The sequence below is a fragment of the Mycteria americana genome, chromosome 5, assembly GCF_035582795.1.
Source record: "Mycteria americana isolate JAX WOST 10 ecotype Jacksonville Zoo and Gardens chromosome 5, USCA_MyAme_1.0, whole genome shotgun sequence".
In the NCBI taxonomy this organism is placed as follows: domain Eukaryota; kingdom Metazoa; phylum Chordata; class Aves; order Ciconiiformes; family Ciconiidae; genus Mycteria; species Mycteria americana.
Genome location: NC_134369.1, coordinates 67,791,531 through 67,813,951, shown reverse-complemented (window position 1 = coordinate 67,813,951; position 22,421 = coordinate 67,791,531). Strand labels below are relative to the sequence as shown.

The following is a 22,421-nucleotide window of genomic DNA, read 5'->3' as shown; positions in this document are numbered from 1 at the left end:
ATTAAAAGCTACATGTTGAAATAACATAAGGGGCCATGCAGGAATTCCAGGGGCATGGGGAATAGCTAAAGTAACTCCTTTGAGATCTGTCACTCCAGATGTGTCCAGGTGTACGACAAATGAGGACAGAGCCCGATCAAGTCAGGTGAAATCAAATGCCCTCTAACATTTGACTGAAGTCTGGATGCCTAGCAAACTGCAAAGGGCTTTAGGGAACTTGGCTGGGTCCTGCGTCCCACCTCCCCCACATCAGCAAAAATGATTATTTGCAAAGGCCACAACAGCTTGTTATTTTCTGTTTTCCTACATGCGCTCACTAACTCATTAGTAATGTTTCCAAGCAGCCAGGCTGAGAGAAGAACGGGGGAAGGGACGGGAACGAGACAACCAGGAGACGCTGCTGCCAGGGCCCCTTTGTTGAGCATCCCTGGGTACCCCTCGCCTTTTACCTGGGGATGCAGTCGCCATGGCAACGGGCGGGTGTTCCCTGGCGGAGCCGAAAACCAGCTGTTCCCGCTGCTGAGCCCCATCTCCATCCCGCAGCGGAGCCCCAGCTGCATACTGGTCCGCCCCGTCCGCAGCCCAGTGCGCCCCAGTGCCCGCCAGCAGCAGGTCCTGGGGGTCCGGCGGGGCTGACATGCTGCCTGCAAGGCGGCCGCTGGTCTCCGGCTCTCAGGCTGCAGCGGAAGCCACCGAAAAAGCTGCGGTGGCCGCCGAGGGCTGGATGGTGCTGCGGCCGCGCTGGAGTCTGGCCGGCTGCGGGGGCTCGGAGCCGCTGCTGCTGCTGTTGCTGTATCTCCACTAGCGCTTATTACGCAGGTGAAAATGGCTTGTTTAGTTGGAGCCTTCCAGCCCTTGCGTCACCCTGTGGCTGGCATATCACAGGGCAGGAATCTGCCAGCCTGGCTGCTGCTCTCCCCGTTTAACTGCTTCAGCAGGGTAGGCATCGGCTTGTGTGTAGAAGGGAAGAAATGCCCCCTTCCAGGCAGGCACACGCCTCCCTCTCCTCTCCTGCGGTCCCCCACACAGTGCGCATCCCCCTCCGCCGCATCCCCTCCTCTCCCGCGCACCCCACAGCGCGCCGCAGCCAGGCACAGCGACGCGCCCGCCGCGGGAACGCCGCCGGCTCCGCCGGCTCCTCCAGCCTTGGCGGAGGGGGAAAGACAGCCCGCGGCCAAGCGCATCCTAAAAGCTGCCCGTTCCCCCTCTCTCCGCCAGCCCCCCAACCCAGCGGAAGAAGCCGCGTTCTGCTCCCGAGCACCTGGGTTTGTTTACCCAGTTGACTCCTCTCTGTTTGCAGCCACGCCGGAGACATGATCACAGCTTATTGCATCTAAATGACACTTGTCAAAATAAACTCACAGCAGGTGTCTGTGTGCCTTTTTTTTTTTCCTTTCCTTTTTTTGGTGTGCCATTGTGTTTGCTTGCTTACAGAGGCGGTGTGAACTCTCAGGGATCCTTGCTGTTAGTGAGAGCAGCAGTGGCATGAGATACAGCAAAGGTGAAAGTACAGGGCAGGATCTGTGACGCTTCCCAGGTACACTGGGAACCAGTATCCTCGCCATCCTTCCACAGATGAGGAAATAAAGTCAGGTAAATGGTATGGGATCATTCCTGCATTGCATGGAGCTCCAGCACTGACAGGTCAAAGTAAGGAATTTACTGTCTTGCAGAAGGACATCTCTCTTGTGATGTGACAAGTCAGGCTACGAGGTGGAGAGTACTTGCCCCAGCCAGAAGACTTCACCCCCATCTGGCTCGTTGCCTGTTGCAGCAACAGATCTCCAGCTGTGATCTTTATGTCACAGCATCCCTAGGCATGCTTCAGATCCCCTCCAGCTCCAGCACGCTTATGCTTGGGTTTGAAAACTTAACAGGTTTCTACTCTCTCCAGGCAAGGGGGGAGGAAATTCAGGATAAGCCCACAATACAAGATGAAGAGCCTCAGAAGTAGCCTCCAGCATTTCCATTTCTGTTATCTTCTCAGGGAATTGCCAACCTTATCCTCACTCCAGTCCAGGATCTGTTTCTGGGAGCCATGCTGCTGCTGCCCGAGTCCATGCTGTTCAGTCCCAGCTCCCCATGGCCCTTCAAAGATGGGCTCCTCAGCACGGTGGGGTGGACCAAGGACAGGGGTGTCCTTTTGGAGGTCTGCAGCCAAAGGTGCCAGTGTGAGCAACATGCTCAAGATCAGCCAAATCACACTGGAAGTGAAGTGACTGCTGTGAGTTCAGATATAATCCACTGTCTCAAGCTCTAAGTAGCAAGGGTGATTTTAAAGAGTAAGACGTTATTCTGGTTGGGGTTGCATGGTACAATTCCATTGTGGAGATACTGTAGGCTCAGACCAGCAACATTTGGCTTTAAAAAGGGAAATCACATGACTGTTTCTATATTGTCATGAAAAAAATCTTCAGAAGTAGCTATAAAACGAGTGTACTGCCTTCTGTCTGCCCTGTAAGCTCTGGTGCCTTGTGGAACAGCTTCTGCAAACGTAATTCATGACATACCATCATCAACTGCACTTGTACACACAAGGTCCCATGGACTTCTGAGGCTCTGCCTGCCCTGATAGCCATGCTTGAAAACTCGTGGTATAGGTTGGTGAGTTACTACTTGAGGTAGATCTCAACAGACAGTGGGGACCTAACCATCAATAGCTTCTTTCTTGGTTTGAGCTCCCTAGTGTGATTACTTACTGAAAAACAATGACATCAAACCCACTTCTACCTTTTCTATGCTTTGTGCCCTATTTCAAGATCAGCAATTATTATACAGGTCATTTTACTTTCAGGGCAACATATGCTTTAACACAGCATGCAAGACCATCTGGGCTAGAACAAGAAAACTGCTCCAAACCACTTGGCTGAAATATGGCTATCCAGAGGGTAAAGACTACCAGGGAATCTCCTGTTGAGCCACTGCTTTGTTAAAACAATTACAGAGGTAAGTGTCACACCACATAGTCTATCAAATTCAGCTTTACTTGTGAGTTACTTCCAGGTAATCCATGCTCCAAAGACACCTGAGATAGACAGAAAATCTATCTTTGACACCAGCTTCAAGATTTTGATTGAGGAAGAAGCTGCCTGAACCATGCAGCTCTGCCAAACCCCTCATTGTGAACGCTGATTCTCCTGTAACTCACACATAAAGCATTTATTAAGTAAGCATTAACATCTTCGTGGAACAGTGGTGAAAATATGCCCTCCAGTGTGCTCAAGCTGCCTTATATGCACAGGCTCATTGGATTTTCTTTATTTGTTTATGTCAAGATAGGACAGTGTTTGCTACAGTTCAGTAGCATATGATTTTAGTCATCAAGTTTGCATTGCCAAATCCCACACCTAAAGCTCACCTCAGGAGCAATGGAGATAGATAAATTTACCTAATTTGTATTTCCCCCTTTGACATATACCACGTCGTGCACAGTATATCGTCTGATTATGATTCTGGCAAGATTCTGGTGACTTCAAAGTTACTATTAATAATGTTAATGATATACAGTATGTTTTCAAAAATATGTCTTCCCATAGAGCTTAATACATGTCCTTGTTCGGACTCTCCAGTTTTCTTTTGTGTCAATCACTCTCTGGGGCGGCCCTATGATACTATTTATGTGGGTCAGTAATGGACTGGAGGGCTCAGGAGAAGGCCTGTAAGAGCACCAAGCCCCTGACAGCTTTGCTGTGTGAGCAGTATGCAATCACAAAGGTCTTCTGTTAATGCAGCATCATCAGAATGGGTGCACACATGCTAGGAATGATTCATTTCTACAGTCCAAAAAGGTTATCATAATCTGAGGGTTGCTGGCATGAACACAGACAGCGTAACTATAGTAAAAGACTTAAAGGAAAGAGTGTGGACTGTGTGCTCTGCTTATTGAAGAGAAATGGGGACAAGCAAGGACAAGTACGTAAATAAAGCAAAAAAGTGGGTTTTGCTTCAGGGATCCCAATTGTAGTGCAACCTAGGGCTTTATTTCACCAGCTCCTGTACAGTCCCCAGGTGACCTGGAACAGTCTCATGCAATACAATCAGCCCTGCTCATCACCACACAATCAGGTGGGAAACTAGAGGTCCAATTTCAAACCTTGGATACAAATCCTGGGCTCCCACTGACTGTCACAGGTGTGGTACATACATTTCTGATAGCAAAGCTTTGGTTTGCCAGGGTGAATGAAAAAAAAAAATCAACAGGACAGATACTCAGAAAGCTTGATCAATCCATTTTGCAAGCTTGTACAGAAAACTTTGAACCTGGCACAACCCGGGCTGTCATGTATAAGGTTACGTCACTAGAGATTTTACAGGCTTTTTTAAGATTCCCGCAGGAAGATCAGGCTGGATGAAGATTTAATCAAGTGTGTGCTTAAGAGAGGTGTGAGCTTAAGTAATACTCGGCACAAAGGAACAAAGATTATTTCTTTCTGTTTTCAATGAATTTTCAAAAGCTCCCGGTAGTTTGTATTGTATTGTGTTGAAAACTGACTTGCGAAGGGCTCATCTATTTCTGCTCATTGGTATTTAATTCTCTCGCTCTTCCCTTTGGACATTATAAGCCTCTGAATATATGAAGTCTGAGAACATATACACACAAATTGCTTCTCTTTCCATTATAGCCCTTTGTGTTCTGGGGCTGATGTATGCTGCTGGGCCAAAGTGACTTTGAACCTTGAGGGGATTTTTGGTCTCAGATGTAACATTACCGGCAAAGAGCATAGGACCTGGCAGGGTATATCAACCGATTCAGCAACAGAAAAAAATCATCTCCTCTTTCTTGAGGATTTATTCTTGACGTTTTAGAATAAATGAATTGCAATAGGAAAAAGAAAAGCAAAAAAAGAAATGAGGCTTCTGACATAACTGCAAAAACAAATATAAGTAAAACAACCTCTCCCTACCCCATAGAAAAGACTCAAGCACTGTAGTAGCTACAGTCTGGTTTTCAATTCACCACATCTGCACTGCCGACCACCTGGTTTCCACGCATGTCTCACACTCTCTCCCCCAAACAGGCAAACCTCTGGGAGCGTATGATGGCACTGGCCTGGCCAGCGTGCACGAATTTCCTTCCACAGCATGCAATCAGATCTCATTCAGACACAGACAGGTAGAAACCCCAGGAGCCATGCTGTGGGGTAAATCAGGCACATGCCTACCCTACAAGGCACAGAGAGCTACTGGGATTCCCAAGGCAAGGCTGGATTCCTGGTGAGAATAATGACTCCTCCTGGGCAAGCCAAACTACTCAAAACTGTCACTATAGAAAGGCAAATGGCCTGAGAGAAAAGCTGACCCATGGTGGTGGCTCTACTCACAGCAAAGGCCATCGTCATCTTTCAGTCCACCAACCAGTTCTTGCATAGTGGTCCTTCGAGGGAGCCCCTTGGACCTTTTGTCTTCATAGCTTCTCCCTCTCCACCTCCACAAGGTCTGTCAATGAAGCAGGGCCAGGCAGCCTTTCCAAGGTCCTTTTCAACTACTCCTCCCACTGCTACAACTGCCAAGGCCAATGCTTCAGGCTTGTCTGGAAATAGTTACCCCAACCTCCTGCAGAGCTTCAAGGCATCATCTACCTCCACGCTTCCCGCACAGCACTCCTGGGACCCACCACACAGGCTCCTATCCCAGCACTGCTTTGTAATCTGGAGTAAGTTTCTGCATCAGCCAGTGGGTCTTAGGTCCAATTTTGCTACTGAAAGCACAAGTATCCCAGTGCCAGGAAAGCAACAGCAAAACTGGTTAAGCACAGGAAAGACAGAATGTTGAGTATGGGTGTAATAACAGCCTTCCTGGACAAACAGCTCTGTAGGGTACGCTCTCCTTTGTAATGCATGACTGCAGAGATGAGACAGGTACTCTAGTCCAAAACTGCAGCTCAGAAAATGGTCTCCTGGAGAGGGCCATCTCTTACCACATGCTGTAAAATGAGGGGATTGGTTCAACTGGGGCCTCTAGTAAGTGCAAATTCAAAAATACTAGAGTCTAAACAGTAGCATTTTTACTACATATTGTGTAATTTAACCTTCCTTCACTTTCAAAGGTCACAGCAACAGTCTTTAGCAGACAGTTCATTGCTCTGAGGTCTGCCTGGCTATAGCTGTACCACAGCAGTATACGAAGTCCCTGCCTGGCCCTTTAATTCCCACATCATGCAAGAGCTTTCAGCATCTCTAGCCCTCCAGTTGTAATGAAATGTGATTAAAGGTGGTGCCTTCCCCGGGTAAGCCTGACTGACTGCTCTGTCCTTCACCCCCTCCACATCAACAGCCTCTCTAGGAGCAGTGAGGATTACCTCTGTTTCTCTGAAAAGGGAGTTCTACAAGGAAATCCAGTGGCAGGAGCTTAAACAGCAAACTGCTGACCACGTGAGCAGGCACAGCCTTGGGATGTGCCTGTATCAGGTGTCAGAGAGGAGAAAAACCACCAGGCCTCTGATGAACACAGCCTGTTTCCCCCTTCTTCCCAGCTTCAACCTCTCTGTACAGAAGGAGAGCTGAGCAGAGTAGACAGGTGAGTAGGTGGGAGCTCTGCATATGCAAGATACATTCAGTAGTGGCCTAGTTTCAGCACTGCTTGGTAGCTGAATTGCCATCCAAGTGCTATGTCTGAAAGGCTCTGCATTTACCTCTAGAAGATATGTCTGTTCAAATGACTCCCTGTCCTGGAGGACACTGGACCAGGAGTCTGCATCTGAATCCACAATCTTAACTAGTGATATTATTTGCAAGTACATCCTCCATGTGGCAGCAGGATCTCTGCGTGCTATTGCAAATGTTGTTCATGAGCATCTTCAGAACAGTAATCTTTTTCTCTTTTTACAGCGCTCATCCTGGGAGCCCAGCCCAGAGTTATTAAAAGAAGAAGCATTAGAATTTGTCCTGTCAGAGATTCCCAGCTGCATGGAACAGGACTGCCTTCTTCAAGCCCTGGCAGAGCAGTTTCAGAGGCCAGTCATCACTGAGAAAAACGTTCAGACTGACACCAATGGGTCTGGTGCTATTTAATTTCACTGTTAATGATCCAGCTGAAAAGAAAGTATCAGACAAGACAGTCTATGTGAGCTCTGAACAGATCATACAGTGGCCAGAAGTTTATATGGGCAATGGCATTGATACTGGTAAAACAGCAAAAGTAAAACAAAATTAACTACAATAAAAATATCCACAGATTTGCTTTTGGGAGAAGCTGAAGAAAGTGAGACAAAGGTCTAGCCAGAATTGCTTCCATCATAGGATAGTTTGGTTGGTACCCAAAAGGTACAGCCAGCTGCCAGAGAAGCAGAAACAGTTTTCTTTATGAGTTCTCATTCCCTTGCATTACATCAGAAGGTATTTGTGCGCAGAGTGCTCTATGCACTTACACAGCTCCGCAGCAAGTCCATTAGAGGTTAGCCTTTGGGTCCTGATTTATGCTGATATAGTACATGCATTTCAGACTCTGAGTGTTGATTATGTACCGTTTGCACGTCTTTGGAAACTCATAGATGCTAAAGATTACAGCTCACATGCTGGAGGAAACAGAAATGGCCTGATATGCTTTTGTTTAGTATTTGGCATGGCACAGAGAATCAGCCTATGGAGAGAAGACCTGCAATCACTTCTAAAACACACGAGAGATTACACTTTTTAGTGTAACTGAGAGGCATCCCTAAGACCCAGAACTGCTGCAATATGCAAATATTGACAAAACTGCAGTGAAAGGGAACACATTCTTCATAGACACAATGCTTTGTGCCCAGAGATACCTCTAAGCCATTGTCAGCTGAAGGTAATCAGCAATGCTTCTAATAGTTGCTATGAGGATATCTACGTGTCTGCCACTGGTTCATCTAAAGATACGGTGCTAACAGGTAACCTGAGAGATCAACTTTAACGTAAGAGGTCTGAGGACAGATAAGTCTGCATATGATAAAACTGAACGTTGCAACAGCTGCCTCAGTGTAACCTTGATAGCTGGGACTTATATTCCCCTAATGAGCAATACTCTTTTCCTCCATTTTTTATACCACAGACCTAATTTTCTTGCTTTGTATACAAATGAGAACCAAGGACATCTTTACAGCAGCCACGGGGCCAATTCATAAATCAAAATCAGGCTCAGAACTCCCCATTTCTAATTATTCATTTAAATATTTCTTATGAGAAGCTCTGTGAACAAGAGGCTGTTGCCTGTTCATTAGCTGGCTCATACCCAGTCAACCCTGAGGATGTCTACTCTGTCTCAAAATAGACAGCAAATAACGGATGTGTCTAGTTGCCCTTTTGAGCTGGCTCTACCTGCCTAAATGTTAGGTATTATAATACTGAATAGTTTGGCTATAATACTGAATTGAACCCCTTGCCAGTCGGTGCCTGCACACCTCATCTATGATACAAGAGCTGTAATGCTCTGCGGTGCAAAGCTAAACACAATTCTGAGGCATTGGGTGCTAGAGACCCACAGATGGCTGACTCCGGCAGGGATTGCATTTTGCCAGTGTGAAGCCAAGCTAGAGTTGTTCTGAGACCTTTAATCTATTTTTTATTAAATTCATGAAATTAAACTCCAGTTAACAGAAGTGCTGTAGAACCAGGCTCTATTTTATATTTGTAATTAGTCCCATTGACTTCAAAGAAGCTGCTTTTGTATAATATTTGCAGGGTTGGGATTTGTTTTTGCATTTAATTGATATATCATTTAGCACTTGATATCAGCACTTCAAAGGGAACATTATTGCTTTACATTTCAAAATCACATTGTAGTGCATTCTGTATATCACATTATTCAAATTGGAGAGAACAACCTGCAAATTCTTACCAGCTCTACTCATCTGTGGCTTTATTTTGTGAATTAAATGTTTGCAATGAACACAAGCCTACATTCCCCAAACTCTAGCTGATGTCAGTGCTGAAAAAGCAAAACCAGGCAGGATTAATCCCTGATATAAATAACCCCTAAAATCATCATTTTTATTCTCTGCAGTGGAGTGGGTAGATAAGTAAATACATCCGATTACTTGTTTTTATTACTTGTGGCATGTTCTTTTCCTAATGTAACTTAACTTTTGCAAAAATCAAAACCTGAACTGAAAACAGGGCTCTGCTGGTTTCCCTTGAACAACCCCATTGTATAATTAAAGTCATCTTCTGCCAAAAAAAAGTGAAATCAGATCCAGGGCCCTCTGCTGGATTGTGAAGAAAATGTTACCTTCCTCAAAATGCTGACATGAGTCACTGCCTTGGAAAGTTCATAGTATCCATCAACATACAACTTTGGCCATCAACATTATGTTTATGAAAATAGAACTACAGGTTACAACTCATCTCTGTGACAACCAAGTGGGTTTTGCCACTCGCAAGCAACATTACAGGGAAGGTTTCCCAGAGTAAGGCCTAAAGAATCTGTCCTTATTGTGCCCAAGAAAAAAACAACATCCCATTCATTGTAATTTCCTTATCTGAATTCTTATCAACTCATTACAGCTGAACATGGTAGAGAAATAGATAAGAAAACAGAAATAGATAAGAGCCAGTGAAAGATGCTGTAAGAGGAAATGAGCTTTTGCCTTTCACACAGCTTGGAGAGCTGGGGAGAAAAATTCAAGCAAGTGAAATGAGTTGAATATTTTCTCTGCTTTACACTCGGAAGTCTTATCAACCCTTCCTAGGGATCGCCCTGCCTTCAAGTGGTGGAAAGACCGCATGTTCCCATAATCCTGTCATCTAGCCTGGGCGGCAGGACCTTTGTGAGCTCTAGGACCCCAATCAACAAAGCAAACTGGAGATAGGCCTAGGGAAAAAGAAAAAAGTGAGATAACTGGGCTCCCAGGACAGCATGAGAAAGGCTAACTCCAAATGGAAGGAGGATTGTGATGCTAATAGAAAGCTTTTCAGGTCAGCAGTGTCTCTGTTCAGCTGTTAGTAGAGCAGGTTTCACAAGACCGTTCTGGACAAAATTAACCTGGAAGACACGATTTATTCTTCTGTGTCATATACACAATTCTTGTGACATTCCTAAAGAGGCTCCTGAAAAAGGGGGGAATCTTGGCAACTCTGACTCTCCAGCCAGGAGTGAGAAATCAAAATGAGATGAACACTTAAGTGACCACATGATTTAATATAGACTTGAAAACTTAAAAGCTGTGAAGAGGCTGCTTGACGTTTGCCTTGTGGGAACAGAGAGGAATCATTTGTGATTCTGTTTTTTTCTGACTTCTCAGAACTTTCTTAGCATCTCCTACTTGCAGCTGTATTAAGCTACTAGCTTAATTGCCTTTGTGTTCATTAATGGTGGATATATGGGTTTTTTCTGCATCTTTAAATGTTCACTATTTTATATAAAATAAGTTTTGAAATAGTTTTGGTTAACTTGATAACTTCTGTGAAAGTTAAATGTTTTAAATGACACTCAAAATAGTAGTTTGGATTCTGGATTTGCATTTTCACCTCCCAGCTGAAGCAGTTCAGCAGGAGATAATTTATGATTCTGAACCTGTATTTTTAGTGCTGAAAGTATTGTCGACAGGGTTTTGTCCAGCTCTGGTACTCTCAGTATTGAAAGTTACATCAAGTGAGTTCATGAAAAAGAAATGTGAGAACTTGAAGTCTTTTTCACTTTAATTATTCATCCGTCAGTCTTGGACAGAGCCCAAAATTTCAATGCTTTTAGCAATTTGATTGTATATTAAGAATAAAGGGAAACTGCTTGACATCTGTTGTGTAAGTGGGCATGGTCAGATACTAAATGCCCCCAGTGCATTTAATCAAGGAATGCAAATGTCAAGGGGATAGATTAAAAGATCTCTCTGAGGGCAATGAAATTACCTTCTACTGGCATACATGGGAACAAGCCTTAAAATGTAAAGAATCAAAATTTAGTTTTAATTAAAATCAGAAAACTCATTGAGAGAACTTAATTTCCCAAATATGTCTGCTTTTACTATGGCTTATTTTCCATTAAAACAGACAATCAATGAAGTTAGAATTTATATCTTCATCCTCTGTTAAAGATCTTTTCTAGTTCAATAAAAACACCACTGTGAAGCCATTACCTGTTGGTGTAATAACCACACTCTAAAACATGCGATATGCGCCAAAGTGATATGCTACAAAGGATCCAGTCTGTTATTTCAAAGATGCACTAAAGCTAAGCACCAGTGACTGTTCTTGTAAGAGAAAAACATTTTGACATGTTCTTCCATCCTACTGTATCTTCCACATGTTCCAGTCTCCGTATCATCACCTTCACCATTGGTCTGGAAAACAATGTTCCAGCAGCTCTAAACAGAAAACCCACTGCTATGTTTGTCATTCAGATGACAGAAGACCCTCCTGCGTGCCTAAGAAAGAGGAGAGGGGATTGTTGAGCATTTTCAACATCATGTTTTCCCAAAGTGAAACACAAGATTAGATGGCAGCTTAATATTCAAAAAAAGTCATCTTCAGAGAGAAGTAAGCTGTTTAAAGATAAAACTAAAATTAGAAGCTAATTTTGTAGCCTGCACTGGCCAACCCTTATACCTGAGGTCTGATCTTTTAAGTACTGACTTACATGGTTAGTGCTTTAGTTATGTGAACTCTCCTGAAGCCACCTGGTCTCAGAATCTGAGGTTCTTCCATGACATTTTGAACCATGTAGCTGGAAATGCTGGTCCTGAAGCTCCTCTTGAAATGTATACTTCCCTGGGGGCTTCTCTCTAGGATGCAGACCCTGCTCGTATCAACAACATGGAAACCTGACGCCACTTGCCTGCAAGCTGAGGCGAGCAGATAGGAGTCCCCAGCCCAACAGCCATGACTTCTGGTCATTATTTCCTCCTTTTCAGCAACTGCCAAAGAGAATCCATCTCCCTGTGTGTCATACCTTTGTCAGTGGGCTCCAGGCTTTGAACCTTCAAGGCCCTGTAACATGACTCATGATGAAGACAGACCAATTAAGATTGCCTTGTTCATTACACTGGCCACTGCAGGGCACATCTTGAAAGTACCTGGATTACTGCTTTATTCAGTCTTATTTTAGACAACTCAAATGGTGAGTCATCCATGAGTTCCTTTGTGTAAATATTGCATAACAACTTCACTCTCAGGAAGTACTTCTTCTCCCTCTGCCCTTCAAACTTTTACGTTCTCAAATTTACCTTCGTCTTATAACACAGAATTGCTTAAAATACAAAAATATAAGGGACTTTCTGGCTTGTCAGGCACAGTCCTTTTCTATTTCAGGCAACAATATCACATAAACTGTTCACTGTCATTTTAAAATAAGGTAGAGTGTTCTGTCCCTCTTACTTCTACTGGAAAGCTGTTCCAAAAATTCACTCCTCTTAGGGCTAGACAAAGTCTTCTAATTTCCAGCCTAAATTTATTCATGTCCAGTTTACAGCCATTTGTTCTTGTGCCAACAGTGTACTTTAGCTTAAACAACTTTTCCCCCTCCCTGGTCTTTTCTTTGCTGATGTATTCATAGCTTCCCAAAAGTCACTCCCTATTTTCATTTTGCTGCAGGTTTTAAACTTTGTGTAATTTGTTCTGGTTTTATTATTAACAGTCTTCTGAAACTAGCTGCAGTGTTGTTGACATGCTTTTACTAGTTATATCAAAAGAGACTTAATGACATAATGCCTCTGTATATGCAGATCAAATTGACCATCCCGATTTCCCTTTCAATATACCACTGTCATTTCATTTTCCTGTTGCGGTTCACTTAACGTCTACTTTTCTATGTACCCACTAACATTTCTACCTCCCATTGAGAATAGGAATTTGGGGAGGAGGAGGGGCAGAGCGATTCCCAGATGTATCAGTTTACAAGAGAGAGCTCATTTTTTAAAACTAATTTCCAAATTCCATTTCCTGGTTGCTCTTTTTTTTCCCCCCAATTGGTGTTTGCATCCTGTTCCAGAGCTGGATCATTTACACATTTTATAATTGTGCCTTTAAGTGCTCTTTTAGATAATGGAAATTAATTTATGAGGAGTAGCTCTAATACAGATTTTTTCAGCCTAGCTTAACTCACTATTGTCACTGTGCATTATCATGATCATTCCAGGAGCACGCCACCAGTAATTAGAACTGTAACTCCAGTCTGTTGTGCACCTCAGACAACTGCCCACACTTGCCTAGCAGTGTCTTCAAAAACTTTTCAGGGATGCATCAAGGAATACAAACTCTATGGCTCACATACCCAGGAGCTAATTAAAAAACCTCCCCATTTTGCCAGGTGCTAAGCATTAAGACAAGACACGGGTAACCTGTCCAACACTCCCAGGAGTCAAAAAGGTGGTAAAGTCTGGTCAGCCAGGAGCTATGCTACTGGGAGTCCGCTAATCCAATGGCTTGGTTATAAAAACTAAAGACAGCTAAAGGGAAAGGAAAAAGGAAATAAGTAAGAATTATAAAGAGCCATAATGAGCCAAGCCAAAGGATTGCTCAGGATCCTGTCTCTGAGAGGGTCCAGTTGCAGCTGATTAGAGAAAATGCACACAGAGAGGGAAACCAGGAGTGAAAATCACTTCCTTTCACAGGGAGTGAAAATCCTCTGCCTTCCTTCCTCAATATATCCTTGCAGAGTTCCTGCAATCTTTGCTGAAAGATTTCCCTGAGTCAGATACTGAAACCGCATCCTTCTGTTTAACAACCTTTGATGGAGGTATATCCATAAATTAGTCTAATCACATTTTAAATTCATTTATGCTTTCAGCTTCCATGACATCCTGTAGCAACAAGTTCCACAATTTAATTATAGGCTGCTTGAAGAAATACTTCCTTTTGTTTGTTCTAAACCTGCCTGACAATTTCATGATGTGCTTGTAGAGTAAAGGAATAATGGCTATTGTTCCCTATTTACATCTTCATGCCACTTATGTTGCATATTTTATATATTTTTTTATATAAATATATGTTTTATACATATTTTATATACCTCTGTGATTTAGTCATCTGCTTTCCAAGGTGAGCAATTCTATTTAGGCTCTCCTTATATGGAAATTATCCCATACTTCTGGTCATGTTAAGTACTCTTCCCTGAGCATTTTCTAGCTATATTTTAAAATTTTTTTACGAAGGAGGAACTGGGAAGCGGCCAAACTGCTTGTACGATGTAAGATGTGGGTACACTGGAGATTTGCTGCTGCAGTGTGATGTTTTGTTGTCTCCCCCTTCAGTGGTTTCTAACTTTTTGTCTGCTTTTTTCATTGCTCCCAAACATGGAACTGATATTTTCAATTGAATTATCCACAATGACTCCAAAATCTTTTTTCCTGAGATGTGACAGCTAATTTAGAGCTCATCAGTGAATATCTGTAGTCACGGCTGTTTCTCCTCATGTACAGCAGTTTGCAGTTATCACCATGGAGTTTCATCTACTGTTTCACCATCCAGTTGCTCAAATTTTATGAGGTCCCTTTTGCAACTCTTTGCAGATAGCTTTTGTTTTTACTAACCTGACTAATTCTGCATCATTTGTAATCGTTGCCACATCACCATTCTCCATTTTCCACATCATTTATGAGTATGTTGAGCAGCACATATCCAGCACGTTCCCCCTCAATGTTACTAGGAGGATCCATCCGCTGAACACTATGCCTCCTGTGCCCCTTCTTTTCAGCCATCATTTCCCCCTCTTCTGCCCCTCAGCTCACTAAGCCTCCCCCCATTTCCCTCCCTCATGCCCAGCTTGCTAATTCTTCTCACAGCACTAAATCTGTGCTCCAGCACTTTGCTGTGACAGAGATAATTTTAGCAATTTGTGTCCTCTGGTTTTGGAGACTCTGACCTTTAGGAAGCATGGTGGCATCAGCCTGCTTCAGACCCTGACTTTCCAGCAACAGAAATATCCTTCTGGGTATGCCGCAGCCATTGCTCCTGCACAGTAAGGAATGGTATGTCATGGCTGGACTGCGTACTGTGTAGAGAGACCACATCACACATGCACAGCAAACGAGGGTACATATCACACAGACCCTAAACCCAGGCATCCATAGAGCAGCTCCATGTCTGCTAAATTGACCCTGGCTGCATTCATCTTTCTCTGGTGGCATGGTGTGTGACAGAACTCCTTTTGCATAAAAGGGTGAAGATCACCTCTCACTGATTCTGTCTAGTGATACTTGGGTCCTATGGGAGAAGCTGGAGAATAGGGTTTGCAGCTTTGCAAGCAGATCCCAAAAACTAGAGAGGCTGCCTGGATTTTTTATAACTGTCTTAACAGAATTTTGGCCCATCTCCTCCTCTTCTGGTGAAACAGTAGGCAGAGGAGCAACAGGATCTAACCCACATAACCATCTTTTGAATCCAGCTGCAACCCCAGAAGACTAGAGACTAAGAACGTTGTGTAAACTAATGCTAAAACAAGCTGTTGCTTTCTGCCTGGCTTCCACCCAACTTGGACCTCTGATATCTCCTTTGGTGACTGGAAGTCTAGAGGCATTAGAAAGAGGCAGAAGAAATTAGTTTTGCCAAGAGTACTGCCAGTGCCAAACCTCACTGCAGTCAGTGAGCAGTGAATGTTTTAACCATTGAACCAGAATTTAGGAGCATGTTGCACACTGTTTGCTGCTTCCCCATGCACACACCACCAATTTCTGATTTGGCTCTCACACCCTAATCTCATAAATAATCCTCAGGGACACATGTCATACAGACAGATTAATTTTGCCATAACTTTAAGTGGAACAGATCAAGACAGTGTGGACTGTGTTTGATGTTTCCTCTCACAGGATATATCTGGGTAGGAAAATCAGCATGGCCACTCCTTCCCCTGCAGCAGAAGCAGTATTCGTCTGCATACTCCTTTGCTCTTTGTAACTGATTTGATTGAGATAGCACTATATTATACTTTCAGTAATATCTGTCAAAACAGTAAGCTGAGGTTTCTTTGTTTTACTTGAAAGCTGAAGACTTTCCTTCACTTGATCAATGGCCAGTTTCATTATAAGATCTCGTACAGGTGTTACCACTCGGGCAGTGACAGTCCCCCCACCTAAATCCCCTTGAATTGTTTTGAGAGGTATGTTTCAAATACACATTCCATCAAATACAAGGCAGATTTTGGATTCCCTCTTTCCATTACATTTTATAATTCTATTAAAAAGCAATCAGATCTGCCTGGCAAGAGAGAATCAGTCTAACCTGATGCTAGTTCAGTATGCACAGTTTCATTATCATCACTAAAGTTAACATCTTTCTCATTCTTTCCCCTCTATTTTATTCAGTATTTCCCTAGAAATGTGAGCTAGTTTTGGAAGAGAAAAGCTGCTGCTTGACCCTGTCTTTATTACCTCTGTGGCGGCACAGTCCTAGATCTGTCACACTCGAGAAGCTGCTGGGGTGTTGGGTGGCCTTTTTAATGCATCCTTTGTGGTTGACCAGTACCAAAGCCAAGTAACAGTAACAAATTAATTAACCTCTGTCCTCTGCTTTTGTGGTCTTGAGGCTCAGAGCTTGTCTTCCAAACATGCTAAGACAGTCCTTAAGGCTTTATTCACTACATGCTACCACCATTAGAGTACAGTACCATACACCACCTCTGTGGCTTTATTCATTGATGTCATGAGTCAGCGAACATTTTAGCATCCCATTATCTTTAAATATCTGAGTATTTCTGAAGTCAGACTTGATGCAAAATTTAGTACAAGTTTGGCACTGAACTAGCATTTCAGCCTCCTTCACGGTTTTCCTAATGGTTTTCAAACATCTTAACTGATCACAAATTGCAGCATAAAAATTGGGAAGAAATTACTTACTAGCATGGCTTTGAATTTGTAAAAGTACATGTGTCATGGTAGTAAATCCAGTGCATTGGGCTGCGAAGAGCAGAGTGTTAGGTCTCAATTTCTTCCAGCACAACTATTTATCACACATATCTTTTTCCCCAAAATTTACAGAGATGTGATACAAACAACTACTCACATGTATTTCCCACAAAATTATCTTATCCTCATAGCCAATTTAATCTAACTAGCTAAGTTCTTTTTTATATTTTTCTCTAGATTTCTCTTTTCCTTTCTTCCTTGTTTTCATTAAATATTTTCTGTTTTCTTCCTTCAACATACAAACTGTAGGCAAAGAAATTAGATCTTGGCTCTTTCTCTTGGCTTTTCTCCTCTTGCTGTGGTTCCCCCCAGGCTCCTCCTGTTCTGTTCTGCCTCTGTTTATTGTCTCACAACCATGACTGTTCTCCACCACTCTGGTATAATGGTCTTATCCATGACTTTCAACCCTTTGTGTTCACTTTACCTTCTCTGTCTTTGTAGAATCTATTGTGCTGTGTAATCCCCCAGAACTGTAGAGAAAGAGGGCTCTCATCACCTAAAGGGTATATATGGACCATATAAATAAATACTCATTAATCTGAAGCAGTTCTCTTCAAGCATTTGAAATACATGAACATAACCCTTGGAGAAACAGAAACTTGGCCACCTTTTCCTCTGAAAGCACAGACAACATAAGCCTTATCTAGAAGGCTAATTAGATCCTGAAGTACAGAACTGGTTCATAAAAAAAAAAAGCTGCTAATTAGCATGTCTTTCCATCTTTTACTCATCTGTTGAAATTAATTTGGTCTGTGGGAAGCACAACCAAGAAACAAGTCTCATCAGCTGTCTTCATTATGTCTGCTCTCTCTCTTAATCCCAGAAAGAACTTTTTCTGCTCACGTGTATGTTGCTGTAGATAGCAACCCAGCCTTTGCTGCTGTTACTCTAGCGGGCTTCTTATGAGGAGTTTAGTTTAGTAAAAGAAATAATTTGAATCACAGCTGCCCCAAGATGTGGTCAAGAATATGATGCAGTACTACAATCAATGTTCTGGGGAGCCACATTTCATCTTTTCTGGAAGAAGCAAAGCACCTGCTGCTATCAGTGTTTGTGTTTCTTCTCCTAATGGAGAAATTCTCTTCTTGGTTGTACTGACTGGAAATTCTCTACTGAGACCCACACCCATGATTTATCCCACTCTGGGAATGGATGTTGACTGGCACTAAGCCATGTGGCCCTTATGTGTGGTTTTTGCTTTTTCTGTGGGTTTTTTTTTTTTGCTTTATTTTGCTTTTTGTTGGGGGCTGGTGGTGATGTTTCCTTCCTGTTCTTTTTCCAGTTGCCTTTAAAAGAGCAAGGAGATCCAGGTCCAGGTGTGACTTACAAATTATTACAGAGGTGGTAAGATAAAGGTCTTGGAAATGGTGGGTACATGAAATTTTCAACATCAGGTATCACGGAACCAATAGAATAAAACTTTTCTCATCAGAGAAAGACACGTTCTTCACTCCAAAAATGAAATTATAGAGTGTCCTGAGCCCTAGTACCTAGTTTCTATATTGTGCTCAGAAAGACTGGTATATTATATAGCATTATATTGCTAAAATAATTTTCCAGAAATGTGAGTGCAGCCTTTCAGCTGCACTTTTGAAATCATAATCCCTCTCCCAGAGCAACCGAAGGCAGTTGTCAGGCCTCTTGATACTCAGGGGCTCCACAGGCCTGGCACATCTACTGATGGAGTCATTCTACATTTCAGATGGCCTCAGTCACTTGGGCTTCTCAAAATTCTCCTTTGCTTTTGCAATATCAGTATCTCAACCTGCCAGAGCACAGTCACTTCCATAACAGAAACTCATACATAATCTTTTTGCCCTAGAACATTTTTACCTATGGAGATACAAGAAGAAGAATTAAAGATACATTTTTGCTGCATCTTTTCAAAAGAATTACATCAATTGTGGTTCTCAGAACTGGGCAGGAATTCTTCACTTTTTTTTTTTTTTCCATTAACTGTAACACTAACAGAGAGCCTTAAGTCCTTCTTAGAAAAGTACAACTGTTTTATAGTAATACCAGTTGATCATTTCTCAGTCTTGCTTTGCCCAAAGTATAACAATGTTTAGCAGCCTTTAGGATGTTTCATTAACTTATTCATTCAGAATATTAACTTAGAATATTAATTTTATATATTTGTAATTTTGAATCCTTTAGACTGTGTTACAACTTTTTTTACAGTGGGAACCTAGTGACAGCTAAATATGATTCCTTGTTAGATGATTTAAAAAATGGCTTTATGTTTTGGAGGTTTGTGATACATTAAACTGTTCAAAACTATAAATTGGGAGTTTTCTCCCCTATCACAATAATAAGTCAAAAGCATACTCATTCCATTTCCTGCTATCCATCTTCAGTTCAGGAATCTGAACAAGAAATGTATTCCTTATGCAACATAAAGGGATATAAACTTGTACAAATAGTTCAGAGAAATGATGGAAGCTCTTGACATAGTCAGCTGAGCCCTAGAAACTTCCAGGTCCTACAGCAAACTCTAAAAGGTAATGTAATATCAAAGTGCCGTTGAGCATACCACTATTTTTGCTTGCACTCACTAACCTTCTCTGCTCATTCGGATTAACATTTGCCATTAGACTTTGGTTTTAGAATTTCCATCACCAGAGGCTTTTAAAAACAGGTTACAGAAACAGTACACATGGAAGGTTTGGAAAAAGTCCATTCTGCCTTGGAGCAAAGGGGTGAATTAGGTGACTTCTCAAGGTGCTTGCTAGTCTTGTTTCTGTGATTCAGGAAAAAAAAAAGTTTGATGAAAAAAAGAAATACAAGAGAATGAAAAATAGTTTTTTAAGATTTCCTTAAGCTGGTTATGTAGGAAGTCCTTTACATGCTTGAAACAACGTTTTGATACATAAGTCTTACAGTATCCTTGTTCTGCAAATTATGTTACCAGGTCTCTTCATCAAAAGATACAAATAGCTCCTCAAAAGATACAAATAGCTCCAGGAAGATCTGCTGATATCAGATCTAGGATGCTTTTCTCATCGTATCTCTCAGACTGGGATGATAGGGCTTGGCCCTTTCTCATCCATGCAGACAGACCAATTAAAGTATTATTTCATCCTGGAAAGCTGACTGCACTTGTTCCAGTCCAGCAGGTTTTCAATTTCCATTGTGCCTCAGAGACAAAGAGATATGCTAGTCACCATGGAAAAATGCAAGAAAAGAAAAGCAGGTGAAAACTCATCACGGCATTTCATTGTTGCTTTCAAGTGCAATTCTTTTGTCCCAGATATTAGACAAAATGTTCCAATGCTATTTCTGTGGTGCTTTTTGAGGTTGACATTTCCTAGAGACCTTTGGTGACTGACATTACAGTGTGACGGCAGAATATGCTCAAGAACTCTCTTGAATATTGTTGTTTACTTCTCCCTACCACTTCATAACAAGTGGTCCTGATCTCAATGTTACCAGGCTCTGGGAAAAGATGATTCATAAGGATGCTTCATAAGACTGAAATGATTCTTCCACACCTATGCTGGTGGTTGGGTTTAATGTCCTGTGTGTAGAATAAACCCAATAGCAGGCAAGAATATGACCATAAAACAGTTCTGGCCTTCAGCAGGCACATTCTATGGGATTCAGTGGAGCTATAGGAATACACACAGACTGCAGATTAGAGCCAAAATTACTTCCCTTGTGACTTCATGAGCCTGTAATGACACCATGTCCCATGGAAGATTTACTTTTCTTTCAATGAATCTTGTTCAGGCCCTTGATGCATAGAGAGAAAAGAAAGACAAAAAGGATGGAGACAGAAAAAGGTGATGTTTTTCAAAGTACTGGTGCAAGCAGAGTTTGTTCTCTTATAAAAATCGGAAATATTCACCACTAAGACAAGAAGCACACTCACATTCCTGTAACTGCAGATCCTCTTTAGAAAGCATAAAGAATTTGATCCCCCTCTTGGAGAAATTATGTACTTTACCATTCAGAAGCATTGAAAAATATAGATTGTAAAATTCAAAAAGCTTAATGGATTTGGATATTATTGATAGATTACAAAGAAGGATAAAGTTGAAATTAATAGAAAGCAAATCTTGCAACTTCTTTTTCAAGATTGTCCATGAAAATATGAGGATGAAGTTTCACAGGTGCTGATTTCTAACGTAACCCATATCCCACTGAGATTAATGGTACAGAAGAATTCAGCAGTGACACAACACTACCCCCACTAATGCTGACAACACATTACATGCATGTTACAATACATTGTTCAACTTAAAATTTCACTGGCTGAATATCGTTGCGCCTTTCCCTGTCAGACTCAAAAGCCCTCTGCTACCAGCTGTAATTTTCCATAGCTATCTGTATACTACTATTCAGTTCAGTCTCAACCTTCCATTCATCAGTAAGGGTCTGTTAGCAGTGTACCAACAGGTTTGGTTTCCAGTCCATGGCTAAGTTTGTGGCCTCTTGCTGTGGAGTGAAGGCGCATTAAATGAACACACCATTACAGGAGTTGTTTTATCAGTGCTGCATACAAAAGAAAAATCCCTTCTCTGTCTTATTCTCTGTGTTCATCTACTTGATAAACCCATAGATCATGTTGGTTAATTTAACTAGAGCACTACTGTGGGAGCTCAGGCTGAAGTAGTTTGTTATGATGACCCTATATTTCTTGAGTCAGAGCACTTCAAGATGGGGGTTTCTCATCGTGTAGCTGTAGCTTATATAGCCCCAGTGTATCAGCTTGCATTTAGCTGTATTGAAGTGCATATTGCTGGACTGTGACCATTTAATTAGGCGATTCAAATAATTTTGTAGGTGTAACTTCATTACTTACTATTCAACAACCCTGTGCCATCTGCAGATTTAACTGGCAGAGACCTATGTTACCATTTGAATGGCCAATAAAACTATAAGATAGCTTCATGTTACCATTTGAATGGCCAATAAAACTATAAGATAGCTTCATTAAATTGATTAATAATCATGAAAATTATTTTCTCCCATTTTGAGATCTGCTTTTAAGCGAATTTCTAATCCATTTAATATGCGCCCTGCAAATTCTATTTTATGCTACATTACTTATTTTCATATATTTTGGGCCAGACTGTTTTTGTGGTTTTTTTTTTTCCTTGCAGTGTGTTTATAGTAACATTCCTTTGTGGGTAGCTAGCTGATGGTTTCTGAACAATTCCCTGCTTTCATTGACACTTTCAAGTTACTCTCCCTGTCAAAATTCATGTCAAAAATTGCTGTAAGCTCTGGGACAGTGACAAAAAAATTGGCGTATATCCATTACTGCATAGTGCTATTTTTGTTTGCATAAGGCAAGTGGGCCAGGATCATGAGTCACTAGGCAACTGCTAATTTATAGATCAATGCTGAGCTCATTTCTGTCTGTTAGCATGACATCCGGTCCAGAGCTGGCTGAAGAAGTTACTGCAATAATAAAACATTCTATAAGTGATGCCTTATCTATTGTTTTTAGAAGCACTAATGAAGTTTTATTGGTTTGGTTTTGGGTTTTTGTCTCCTTACAGGAGACTTTCAACAGCTATCCGCAAGACAAAGTCATCTGAGATAACTCAAGTCTTCCTTCCTACATGTTATTGACAGATACATAAAAAGCAGCTTGCCCTGTTCCACAGGGAATTTCATA

At 42.0% G+C, this 22,421-nt stretch overlaps 1 protein-coding gene across 1 annotated transcript in view; it reads left to right on the top strand.

Annotated features, from left to right (window-relative positions):
* The first annotated feature begins 637 nt into the window (after positions 1-637).
* Positions 638-22,421, top strand: part of LRRC9 (leucine rich repeat containing 9) — a 67,562-nt gene continuing 45,778 nt past the window's right edge. The window contains 2 exon segments of the mRNA XM_075501650.1: positions 638-727; positions 1,988-2,224. Coding sequence (XP_075357765.1) covers positions 638-727; positions 1,988-2,224 — 327 coding nt within the window.